Consider the following 13,538-nt stretch of genomic DNA (forward strand, 5'->3'; position numbering starts at 1 on the left):
TTTTTATACGGGCTATCTCCCCTCTATTGTTCAATCCAGATGAAGGGTCTTGACCCAAAACATCGACTGTCTATTTCCCTCCATAGATGTCGCCTGACCTGCTGAGTTCCTCCAGCATCCCGTTTGTTGCTTCAGATTCCAGCATCCGCAGTCTCTTGTGTCTTCCCCATTCCTTGTTTGCTTGGACTCACACTGTAACGGCTAAGCTGGCACTGAGCTCCTCCCAGTGACTCCCTTCACTGAACTCCTCCCAGTGACTCCCCTCACTGAACTCCCCCCAGTGACTCCCATCACTGAACTCCCCCCAGTGACTCCCCTCACTGAACTCCCCCCAGTGACTCCCCTCACTGAACTCCCCCAGTGACTCCCCTCACTGAACTCCCCCCAGTGACTCCCCTCACTGAACTCCCCTCACTGAACTCCTCCCAGTGACTCCCCTCACTGAACTCCCCTCACTGAACTCCCCCCAGTGACTCCCTCACTGAACTCCCCTCACTGAACTCCCCCCAGTGACTCCCCTCACTGAACTCCCCTCACTGAACTCCCCCCTCACTGAACTCCCCCCAGTGACTCCCCTCACTGAACTCCCCTCACTGAACTCCTCCCAGTGACTCCCCTCACTGAACTCCCCTCACTGAACTCCTCCCAGTGACTCCCCTCACTGAACTCCCCCCAGTGACTCCCCTCACTGAACTCCTCCCAGTGACTCCCCTCACTGAACTCCCCCCAGTGACTCCCCTCACTGAACTCCTCCCAGTGACTCCCCTCACTGAACTCCCCCCAGTGACTCCCCTCACTGAACTCCCCTCACTGAACTCCCCCCAGTGACTCCCCTCACTGAACTCCCCCCAGTGACTCCCCTCACTGAACTCCCCTCACTGAGTGTGCCCAGGGTTTAACCTGCCTGCAGGTGACATCATAAAGGGGCCAGGAGCCAATGGCACTGCAGCTGGGATATATGTCACAAAGCAGCCCAAGCTCCAGCCCAGCGAGGTGCAAACATCTCCAACAGCCTGTCCTGGTCCAACCACAGCCAAGGAAGCTCACCAGTGCCTCTACTCCCTCGGAAGCTGAAAAAAATTCAGCATGTCTCCTTTGATTCTCACCAATTTTTATAGAAAGCACCCTGTCCAGCTGCATTGCAGCTTGGTATGGCAAACTGCTCTGCCCAAGACCACAAGAAATTGCAGAGGGTTGTGGACACAGCTCAGTTAGAACATAGAACAGTACAGCACAGGAACAGTTCATCATAAAAAGCAGCTTCCCCTCCACAGACTCTGTCTACACTTACTGCTGCTCCAAGGAAGCAGCCAACGTAATCAAAGACCCCTCCCACCCCGGACATTCTGTCTTCTCACCCCTCCCGTCGGGCAGAAGGTACAAAAGCCTGAAAGCATGTACACCAGGCTCAAGGACAACTTTTATCCTGCTGTTATAAGACTACTGAATGGTCCCCTTGTACATTAAAGGTGAACTCTGGACCTCACAATCTACCTTGTCATGTCTCTTGCACCTTACTTGTTTACCTGCACTGCACTTTCTCTGTGTTATCGTGTTTCCCTTTGTACGACCTCGATGTTTTGAAATGATCTGTATGGATGGCATGCAAAACTAAGTTTTTCCACTGTATGTCAATACATGCGATAGCAGTAAACCAATTCCAATTCCTCCTGCTTGAAGGTTACTTGGTTGTATGGCCAGGCAATGCACTGCTCACTGAGTGTGAACCTCGGCTGTACAAACAATCCTGCCTCTGACTCCACTAAAACTCAGGTCAGAGAGCACAGGCCACACACCTCCCCCCACCCCTCCCAACCAAAAACACCACATGATATCCCCTCCTCTATATCAGATCTCAGTGCTCAAACCCTTTCAGCTCTTGTGTGGTCAACAAACAAGTCACCCTTTTTCTTTATGTTCAACTGTTGCCTTTCCCTCCCAAACAGAATAGCACACATGGCGTGTACGTGAGTGTGCAGAAGAGGCTCATGAGAATGTTGTCTGTACTGGAGGGTTTGAACTATAACGAGATGTTAGACAAACTTGGATTGTTTTCTCTGGAGCATCAGAGGCTGAGGGGAGACCTCACAGAAGGTTATAAAATTATGAGAGGCATAGATAGGAGATATGGTCAGTCTTTTTCCACAGGATGGAAATGTCAAATACAAGAGAGCATAGGTTTAAAGTGAGAGGGGTAAGGTTTAAAGGCGATATACGAAGCAAGCTTTTTTTGCACAGAGAATTGTGTGCGCCTGGAGCACACTGCCAAGGGAAGTAGCCATGGGGTATGATAGTAATGTTTGAAAGGCATTTAGACAGGCACATGAACAGGCAAGAATGAATGTAGATAGACAGATATAGATTATTTATTAGTCACATGTATTACATCGAAACACACAGTAAATACGTCTTTTTGCGTTGCTAAGAATGTGCTGGGGGCAGCTTGCAAGTGTCACCATTCTTCCGGCGCCAACATAGCATGCCCACAGCTCCTAACCTGTAAGTCTTTGGAATGTGGGAGGAAACCGGAGCACCCGGAGGAAACCCATGCAGTCACGGGGAGAATGTACAAACTCCTTACGGGCAGCAGCGAGAATTGAACTCAGGTCGCTGGCACTGTAATAGCATTACACTAACCGCTATGCTACCATGTGCAGGCAGTTGTGCAGTTTAAATTGGCATCATGGTCGGCACAGACATTGTGGGCTGGAGGACCTGTTCCTGTGCTGTACTATTCTGTATTCCATGATTTCTAAAGATATTACAGTCTCCTCTTTGCCCTGAATTAGTCCATCCCCTAAACAGGAAGGGATTTCAATGGCTACAAAAGGATCTTGAGGGTATCAAATAGTTGGACCATTGGAGAATTAACTGGGTGATATTCTAGCAAAACAGAGAGAACTGAGAATATCAGGATGAAAAGGCTGGTGTAATAGACTAAAGCATTGATGAATCCATTATCTAGGCCGCTGTCCCACTGATAACCAGCTACATTGCCCTACCTAGCTGTAAAGGACTCTCAACTGGGATTTTTTCAGGATCACTGTCAACTTCTCATTTGCCTTGAGATTTCCTTCTCTGGATGACAGCACATAGTACATTCCAAGCAGATTGTGGCCAGGTTCCAGGTTATATGAGGGGTTTGAACAACCCTTCACATTACCTGAGAACTGAAGATAGGCCCTGTGGTTGACTGTCGGGAGGAAAGCTTCTGATGGCAAGAAGATATGGGCAGAAAATGGCAAATTGAGCTTAATCCCAAGTGTGAGCTTCATCAAAACAATAGAATAAGCAATAAACAGGAGGATACTGAGAGGTATGAAGCAGGAAAGGACCTTGGGACTGTATATCCAATGATCCTTAAGGTAGCAGAACAGGTCAATAAGCTGGTTAAAATGTGAACAAGATGCTCTCCTTTACTTCCCAGAATATAAGAGCAGGGAAGATATGCTGTAATTGGATACGACACTAATTAGATCACAGCTTGACTGCTACATGTGGTTCTGGTCATCACATTACAGGAGAGACGTGATTGCACTGGAGAGGGTGCAGACGATTCTTACAAAGATGTTACAACAAATCAAAAGCTGTACCTTTAAGGAGAGGTTGGATAAGTTGGGGATGTTTTCTTTGGAAATGAGGAGGCTGATGGGAGACTAAGTTGGGGTGTGTAAGATTACAAAGAGCTGAAATGGGGTAAAGAGGATGGAGCTATTTCCCTTACCAGAGGGATCAAAGACAAGGGGGCAGAGATGTAAAGCAGAGAAGAGTCACAAGAGACTGCAGATGCTGGAATCTGGAGCAACACACAAAATGCTGGAGAGATGTAAAGCAATTAGTAAGAGGAAATATGTTTTTCCTTCCAGAGGGTGCTGTGGCCTGAAACTCCTTTCATGAAAGGGTTGGAGAGGCAGAAGCCTTCACTATTGATTGCTAATTGGTAAATGGAGACAATCCAAGCAAACTCATCACCAGACTCCGAGACCTGGGACTCAACATCTCCCTCTGCAACTGGATCCTTGACTTCCTGACCAACAAACTGCAATCACTATGGATAGGCAGCAACACCTCTGGTACGATTATGCTCAACGCTGGTGCCCCACAAGGCTGTGTCCTCATACCCCTGCTCTACTCCCTATACACTCATGACTGTGTGGCCAGATTCTGCTCTAACCCCATCTACAAGTTTGCAGATGGTACCACCATAGTGGGCCGTATCTCAAATAACAATGAGTTGGAGTGCAGGAGGGAGATAGAGAGCTTAGTGACATGATGTCATGGCAATAGCCTTTCCCTCAATGTCAGCAAAACCAAAGAGCTGGTCATTGACTTCAGGAAGGGGGGCGGTGCACATGCACCTGTCTACATCAATGGTGCTGAGGTTGAGAGCTTCCTAGGAGTGAACATCACCAATAGCCTGTCCTGATCCAACCACATAGACGCCATGATCATGAAAGCTCACCAGCGCCTCTACTTTTACAGGAGGCAAAAGAAATTTGCCATGTCCCATTTGACACTCACCCACTTTTATCAATGCACCATAGAAAGCATCCTATCTGGATGCTTCACAGCTTGGTATGGCAACTGATCTGCCCAGGATCACAAGAAACTGCAGAGAGTTGTGGACACAGCTCAGCACATCACGGAAACCAGCTTCCCCTCCGTGGACTCTATCTATACTTCTCGCTGCTTCGGTAGACAGCATAATCAAGGACCCCACCCACCCCCAACATTCTCTCTTCTCACCTCTGCCATCAGGCAGAAGATACAAAAGCCTGAAAGCACGTACCGCCAGGCTTAAGGACAGCTTCTATCCCACTGTTATTAGACTATTAAATGGTTCCCTAGTATGATAACATGGCTCTTGACCTCACAATTGCACCTTACTGTCTACCTGCACTGCACTTTCTCTGTAGCTGAGACTTTAATCTGCATTCTGTATTGTTTTACCCTGTACTACCTCAATGCACTGTGTAATGAATTGATCTGTATGAACAGTATGCAAGACAAGTTTTTCCACTGTACCGCGGTACAAGTGACAATTATAAACCAATTCCAATAGACTGCAGATGCTGGAATCTACACCTGGATCCACTCATCGCTTGCCAGCTCATGCTCTACCCCTTTCTCTTTATATTGACCACCTCCCTTCTATCTTTCAGTCCAGATGAAGGGTCTCAACCTGAAATGTCGACTGTCCACTTCCCTCCATAGATGCTGCCTAACCGGCTGAGTTCCTGCGGTGTTTTGTTTGATGCTACAGTAATTGGTAAATAATGGCCATGTGTAGATCTTTCTCAGATATTCCCTTGAAACAGTGAGGTTCCTTTAGAGTTGTTGAGGCCAAATGCAGCAGCTCCTGGGATATTGTTAACAGCGATAAATGGCCTAATTATATAAAGGACAGACATAAAAACAAATTACAACCAAAAAAATGAAATCATCCCAAATCATCTTGGAGTCAAGACCACCTTAGCCTCACATGGTGTTTCTGAGGCATGTAGGAGGGCCAGTAAGTTCCACCACTGAACCCCTCTTGGGGACCTCCGACCAATGGCCAAACCACATCCTTAGCCTTGCTGGCTGTCAGATCTACATGGTTTTTTGATGCTTCTGAATGTTGCTGATACTCAGAGCTATTCAAAAACTATTAAAAATGAAATACACATTTAAAAAATTGAAATGAATAAATCAGATAACAAATTAAAAGTCACCCAGATACACTTTAAAATATTGATATTGCAGCAAATACAAATGGTTCAAATAATGTGATTTATTCTTGCCTTTCTTCATGCAGCTGAAATAATTCTAATCCCATATAGGGTAGGTGGATCTGGTGTGGGGTCCAAGAGCAGATTCTTCACAGTCACACAGGGTCACCACCAACAAACCAGAGGAGACTGAAAAGCAAAAAGCTGCAGGCACTGGAAATCCACCACAAAAAGCAGAAAATGCTGGGGATACTCAGTAGGTTGGGCAACAGATGTGGAGAGAGAAACAGTTACGTTGATGGTGGATGGACTTGAAATTCTGTTTCTCCCTCCACAGATGCTGCCTGACCTACTGAGCATCCTTAACATTCTTGGTTTTAATTTCGGATTCTCAGCAGGACTTAGACAATAAGTTGGGGATTTTGTGTGCCCAGGAATCCCAAAGAACTGGCACTTCCAAGTGTAAAATGCCAGCTCTTCCATGCAGAACTGCCCACAGAACCCAGCAAACCCAAACCGTTGATTATATTTTTGATAGTTAGCTAATTTTTACTAAGTACTATAGTCTTAATTTACTCTGCAAAGGTGCCATCTGATGTCCTTCAGGAGCTGGAAACATCCTCCGATAAAAGTTAAGGTGGTGGTTTTATTTCATCAACAGCTTGTATTTACACCAAGACTTTCAACTTCAATAAGGCTTTATCAGAATTAAAGTGGCACAAAATCCTTATGTTGTGTTTGGGGCAGAACAGTAGTACAGCCAGTGGAGCTGTTGTCTCACAGCACCAGAAACCCAGGCTCTATTCTGACCTCAGTGCTGTGTGTGTGGAATTTGCACATCCTCCCTGTGACCACGTGGGTTTCCTTTGGATGCTCAGGTTTCTTTCCACTTCCCAAAGACCAGTGGGTTGGTAGATTAGTTGGCTGCTGCAAATTGCTCCTGGTGGTAGCACATGGAGGGGGTTAACGAGGATGTAGGGAGAACATAAAACATATCGATTAATATGGATTAAATGTGTGGTTGACGGTCAGCATAGATTCAGTGGGCCAAAGGGCCTGTTGCCGTGCTGTATTGCTCAATGACTCTAAGAGTGTCATTAAACAAAATTTGATGCCAAAGAAAATAGGAGCTACTTGGACAGATGACCAAGAACTTGATAAGAGGTAGGTTTCAGGGAGAGTCCCAAACCAACAGAGCTTGGTTTCTGGCTACTGTTTGTTCTCGATTCAGAGGACCTTCAGATCTGACTCTTAAGTTAATGAATGAACATCAGTTTGGCAATAGAACACTGAACCATTGCCTTTGAAAAGCTTCTGTCTGGTCCTTTGTGGGCTCCTCAACACAACTATGAAACAACTTTAACTGATCTGACCAAGTGGTGAATAACTACATTATTGTAATGATACAACAAAGAACATTGGTGCAGCAGTTAGTGCTTCTGCTTTACAGCTCTAGTCCAGATATGATGCTTACTTTGGGTGCTGTCTGTGTGGAGTTTGCATGCTCTCTATGACCACATGGTTTTTCTCTGGGTGCTCCAGTTTCCTCCCACATCCCAAAGACATGCAGATTGATAGGTTAATTAGCTGCTAGAAATTACCCCTCAATGCAAGTAGGTGGCCAATAAGAATCCAAGGGGAGTTGATGGGCTTGAGAGAGAATAAATTGTGGGGTCCAGAGAAATAAGAAGGTAAGTGGGACCAATGGGATTGCTTTGTTGGAGATGGCATGGACCCAATAATCTCCTAAGAGTTTCTCTTGTAGAGCCAGCACAGACATGAAGGGCCAAATAGCCTCCTCCTGTGCTTTATTAATTCTATGACTAAGGTACCAAAAGAATGGGAAACCGCTTGGCATTTTTCATCTTAATGCAACCTTTTGATACGGTATACAAAATCTCCATTGGGCTGCTTAATCGATTTGCCAAGAGTTATTTGCTGTGTCAGCAATGGTAAAACTCTATCTTGATGGTTGCAGGATATGGCAGATGTTAGCAGCATTTTATTCATCCACCCCTTGAATGCTTCGAGGTCTGAAGCTGTGATCTGCAAGCAATTCTTACCTGTCCACAGAAACAGGTGCTCCTGTTCTCTCAGAATATTTATAACTCTATTCCAGTTTACAGTTTAGTGAATATAAATCAAAAAAACTGCTGGAAATTGGAAATAAAAACAGAAAATGCAAAAAGCATTCAGCAGGTCAGGCAGCATCTATGGAAAGAGAAACAGTTAATGTTTCAGACCAGGACCCTTCATCAGAACTGGGAAAGAGAGAAACAAGTTAGTTAAGCTGCTGTGAAGGTTGGGGAGAGGAAGATGGAAAAAAGGGAACATCAATGAATGCGGGGAGAATAAAATGGAATTGGTGTAGGGTTGGTGTAAATGGATGCTTGGTGGTACAGCTAAAGGGCCTGTATCTGTGTGATTTTGACAAATTCTCAAGGCTGATCCACGCTTCTTACAACAGAATGCAAAGAAAACCACAGACTGTCATGGTCAAGTGTAACATTTTATTTTCAAGAGGCCATTCGGACTATAAACTTCACGCACTGGATTTACACAGTTGACTGTTCTCGACTGCAATGTGAGAAACGCACAGAGTAAACCCCCCCCACCAAAAAATTTCCTTAAAAGTTCTGTTTTAACAGGAAATACTTCAAAATTGCTCAAACTGTTGGCCTGAGCTTCAAAATAAACTCTCCAGCACCGACCCCCCAAATATCTGAGCCAAGATCAAAATGGAGCAGGAGACACAATGCCTATAAAAAGCAGGTTCAAAAGCACATTTATAACAAAGGTTTGGCATTTTTAAAATCACAACAGGCAGGGAGACCAATTAACAGAACCCCCACAGAGTTGCTTCCCTGCTTGATGCACCCTTAGACCCCTTCATTCTGCAGAACCAAACACAACCCTTGCTCAGGCTCTCTCCGCTCCAATGTGTCCCATCCGACATCCAGGCTTGTTACTGAGCTGCGGCAGTGATGCAGTTCCTGGCATACTCATCCACGGAGCGCCCAACGTCACTAGAGGGGGAGTAAATGACCATGCGACTAAGAATGAGGAACATCGGTGTCTCAGGAACGATGAGGTGCAATAACACCTTGTACTGAAGTAGCACATTCAGCACAGTGGAAACAACCCCAACACTGCACAGGAGGGTAACCAAACACTCCAGCCCACTGCAGATGTGCCATCAGCCGCTGTGCTAAAAATAACAAGGTGCTTTCTCCTTAGCAGTTATTTAACAGCGACACTACAGATTTAAAATAGAAATTAGTCGCCCCAGCAACAGGGTCCTGTGGGCTTGGACAGTTTTATGGCATGAAGTGGGCCATTCAGCCCCACAGGTGCCTGTCCTCACTCCTGTTCCTCCCTCCCCCCCCCTTCCACTCGCTCTCCTCTGCTTTCCTCCCGTGTGTCAATCCCTCCATGAATGCTACTCATAACCACCCCCACACGCAGTTCCACATTCCCATCCCCTCTCTGGGTACAGATATCCCTCAGAATTCCCTGGGAGGTGAATATTGTGGCCCCTGGTTTGTGACTCCCTAGGTCCTATAAGCAGAAACTGTCTCCTCGAACCTTGACTGTCAATGCCACATTAAAGACCTCTACAGTCACCCGTTCATCTTCTCATGCAGGAAGAGCTCAGCTTAGACTACCAAGGGGTAGAACCTTCAGCCCTGGGAGCCTCCGAATTAATCTGCTTCTGCACCTCTGGCAGCTGAACCCTCATGTCCTGGAGCGAGGTCCTCACTGGGGGTGTGGGGGTAGACAAACAGGCAGAACAACACCAGCAGCACCTGCTCTTGCTCTGCTGGCCCCAACCCTCCTGTGTCTCTGCCACCCCTAGACTCAGCTGTTCTAATGCTTTCCTGGTGAGCCACTTACCTTCCAGCCTGTAAACAAGTCACAACCCCCCAGCCCACTCCACACACAAAATACATCCAGCAAGTTAGGGGACAGGCAACAGTCCTATGTGCCCATCGCTCCTGTGCTGACAGATTTGTAACTGTTCCCAATCCAGCAACACCTCAATTTCAAACCAAAATGATAAAAGCTGCCAATGTCCCACTCATCCGGGTCATTCTCTCTTCTCTCCTCTGCCATTAGGTAGAAGATACAGGAGCCTGAGGGCACGTACCACCAAACTTAAGGACAGCTTCTACTCCACTGTGATAAGACTATTGAACGGTTCCCTTATACGATGAGATGGACTCTGACCTCACGATCTACCTTGTTGTGACCTTGCACCTTATTGCATTGCACTCTCTCTGTAGCTGTGACACTTTACTCTGTACTGTTACTGTTTTTACCTGTACTACATCAATGCACTTTGTACTAACTCAATGTAACTGCACTGTGTAATGAATTGACCTGTACGATCGGTATGCAAGACATTAAAAAAAATGACATTGCGGCAATCACTGAGTCATGGCTTAATGATGGATGTGATTGGGAACTGAATGTCCAGGGGTACACAGTGTATAGGAAGGATAGGCGGGTAGGCAGAGGGGGTGGTGTGGCCCTGACGGTTAGTAATGATATAAGATCAATAGAGAGAAGGGACAATAGAAAAGAAGTGGAATCCTTATGGGTAGAGCTAAGAAATGGCAAGGGTAAAAGGACAATAATAGCAGTTATATATAGGTCCCCTAACAGCAGCCAGGAAGTGGACTATAAGTTACAGTTAGAAATAGAAAAAGAGTGTCAGAGACACAACGTTAAGATAATCATGGGGGATTTTAACATGAAGGTGGATTGGGAAATCCAGCAAGGCAGTGGATCTCAGGAGAGCAAGTTTGTGGAATGTTTATGGAACTGCTTTTTGGAGCAACTTGTTGATGAGCTCACCAGGGGATCGGCTGTTTTGGATTAGGTGCTGTGTAAGGAACCGGAGGTGATTAGGGAACTAAAGGTAAAGGAACCATTAGGAACTAGTGATCACAATATGATTAAGTTCAGTTTCAAATTTGAGAAGGAGAAGCTGATAACTGGTGTATCGATATTTCAGTGGAACAAAGGAAATTACAGTGGAATGAGAGAGGAAATGGCCCAAACTTATTGGAAGACTAAGCTAGCTGGAGGGACGGCGGAGCAGAAATGGATGGAATTTCTACAAGAAATAAGGAAAATGCAGGATAGATATATTCCAAGAAAAAAAGGTTATGAATGGGAAAAAAAGGCACGAATGTGGATAACAAGAGAGGTGAAGGCTAAAATAAAAGCAAAAGGGAGGGCATACGAGGAAGCAAGAATTAGTGGGAAAACGGAAGACTGGGAAACTTTTAAAAACCTACAGAAAGAAACTAAGAAGGTCATTAGGAAAGAAAAGATGAATTATGAAAGGAAATTGGCAGATAACATTCAAAAGGATACTAAGAGTTTTTTTTAAATATATGAAGAGTAAAAGAGAGACATGGGTTGATATAGGATTAATTGAAAATGGCCTGGGAGAGATTATAATGGATAACAAGGAGATGGCAGAGGAACTAAATGAGTATTTTGCATCAGTCTTCACTGTGGAGGCCATCAGCAATATATCTGATAGTCAGGGCTCTCAGGGGATAGAACTGAGTTCAGTCATTACTAGAGAGAAGGTGCTAGGGAAGCTAAATGGACTAAAGATAGATAAGTCTCCCAGACCAGATGAAGTGCACCCTTGGGTTCTAAAGGAGGTGGCTTTAGAGATTGCAGAGGCATTGGTGATAATTTTCCAGGCATGGTTCCGGAGGACTGGAGGGTCGCAAATGTAGTTCCGTTGTATAAGAAAGGTGGGAGGCAGCATAAAGGAAATTACAGACCTATTAGTCTGACATTGGTGGTGGGAAAGTTATTGGAATTGATCCTTATGGATGAGGTTATGGAATACCTAGAGGTGCAAGGCAAGATAGGTCCAAGCCAGCATGGTTTCGTGAAGGGAAGATCTCAGGTAGGGTGGATAAGCGAAAGGCTGTGGATGTTGTGTATTTGGACTTTCAAAAGGCCTTTGACAAGGTGCTGCAAAAGAGGTTGATTAATAAGATGAGAGCTCATGGAATTACAGGTAGGATATTAAAATGCTGGAGCATTGGCTGGTAGGCAGAAAGCAAAGGGCGAGAACAAAGGGATCCTGTTCTGGTTGGCTCCTGGTTACTAGTGGTGTTCCGCAGGGGTCAGTCTTGGGGCTGCTTCTTCCTACTTTGTACATTAATGATTTGGATTATGGAGTAAGTGGCTTTGTGGCTAAGTCTGCAGACAACACCAAGTAGGTGGAGGAGTAGGGAGTATTGAAGAAACAGGAAGGTTGCAGAAAGACTTAGATAGTTTAGGAGAATGGGCAAAGAAATGGCAGATGAGATTCAATGTTGAGAAATGTGCCATTGTACACTTTGGAAAAACAAACAAACAGGCAGATTATTATCTAGATGGGGAGAAAATTCTAAGTACAGAAGTGCAAAGGGACTTGGGGGTACTCGTGCAGGATACCCTAAAGGTTAACCACCAGGTCGGATCGGCGGTAAAGAAAGCGAATGCTATGTTGGCATTCATTTCGCGAGGTATAATGTATAAAAGTAAGGAAGTATCGATGAGGCTCTATGGGGCACTGTTGAGGCCTCATTTGGAATACTGTATGCAGTTTTGGGCCCCTTATCTTAGGAAGGATGTGCTGACGTTGGAGAGGGTTCAGAAAAGATCTACGAGAATGATTCCCGGAATGAAAGGGCTTACTTATGATGAGCGTTTGTCGGCTCTTGGACTGTACTCACTGGAGTACAGAAGAATGAGAGGGGACCTCATAGAAACATTTAGAATGTTGAAAGGACTGGCCAGAGTAGATGTGGCTAAACTGTTTCCCTTGGTGGGCAAGTCCAGGACTAGAGGGCACAATCTTAGAATTAGAGGGTAACGGTTTAAAACAGAAATGAGGAGAAATTTCTTTAGCCAGAGGGTAGTGAAATTATGGAATTCTTTGCCACATACAGCTGTGGAGGCCCAATCATTGGGGGCGTTTAAGGAGGAGATTGATAGGTATCTAATTAGTCAAGGTATCAAGGGATATGGGGATAAGGCCAGAAACTGGGGCTAGATAGGAATAGTTTTAGTTCAACTCATGGAGCAGACTTGATGGGCCGAATGGCCTACTTCTGCTCCCCTGTCTTGTGATTTTTCACTGTATCTCAGTATAAGTGACAATAATTGATCCAATACCAATACTGGAGATCTGACAGAGAAACAGAAAGCGCTGGAAACATTTTAGCTGCAGGTAACTTGCTTGCTCTGTCTATCAGAATTAGCCAGTTCTGTTGCAAGTCATCCATATGTCCTATTGGCTCAGTATATTTGTACAAAACTTTGGTTAGGCCGCACTTGGGAGTATTGTGTGCAGTTCTGGTCGCTCCATTACAGGACGATGTGGAGGCTTTGGAGGGGGTGCAGAAGAGGTTCACTGGGATGTTGCCTGGATTAGAAAGTATTAGCTATAAGGAGAGGTTGGACAAACTTGGATTGTTTTCTCTGGAGCGTCAGATGCTGAGGGGAGACCTGATAGAAACAAAGAAAATTGTGACAGGCATAGACAGGGTAGAGAGTCAGAATCCTTTCTTCCCCCAGGGTGGAAATGTCAAATACCAGAGGGCACAGGTGAGAGGGGGAAGTTTAAAGGAGATTTACACGCAAGTTTGTTTTTATGCAGAGTGGTAAGTGCCTGGAACGTGCTGCCAGGGGAGGTGGTGGAAGTAGATATGATAACATAGAACGTAGAAAAACCACAGCACAATTCAGGACCTTCGGCCCACAAAGCTGTGCTGAACATGTCCCTACCCTAGAAATTACTAGGCTTAC

At 45.4% G+C, this 13,538-nt stretch overlaps 1 protein-coding gene across 1 annotated transcript in view; it reads right to left on the reverse strand.

The window, feature by feature from the left end:
* Positions 1–8,201: 8,201 nt before the first annotated feature.
* The window catches only part of LOC127569781 (programmed cell death protein 4-like), a 38,186-nt gene continuing 32,849 nt past the window's right edge, over positions 8,202–13,538 (reverse strand). The window contains exon 11 of the mRNA XM_052014669.1: positions 8,202–8,737. Coding sequence (XP_051870629.1) covers positions 8,677–8,737 — 61 coding nt within the window. The 3' untranslated portion in view covers positions 8,202–8,676. The remainder of the gene's footprint in view (positions 8,738–13,538) is intronic.

The sequence above is a fragment of the Pristis pectinata genome, chromosome 4 (genome assembly GCF_009764475.1).
Source record: "Pristis pectinata isolate sPriPec2 chromosome 4, sPriPec2.1.pri, whole genome shotgun sequence".
NCBI classification, from domain to species: Eukaryota; Metazoa; Chordata; class Chondrichthyes; order Rhinopristiformes; family Pristidae; genus Pristis; species Pristis pectinata.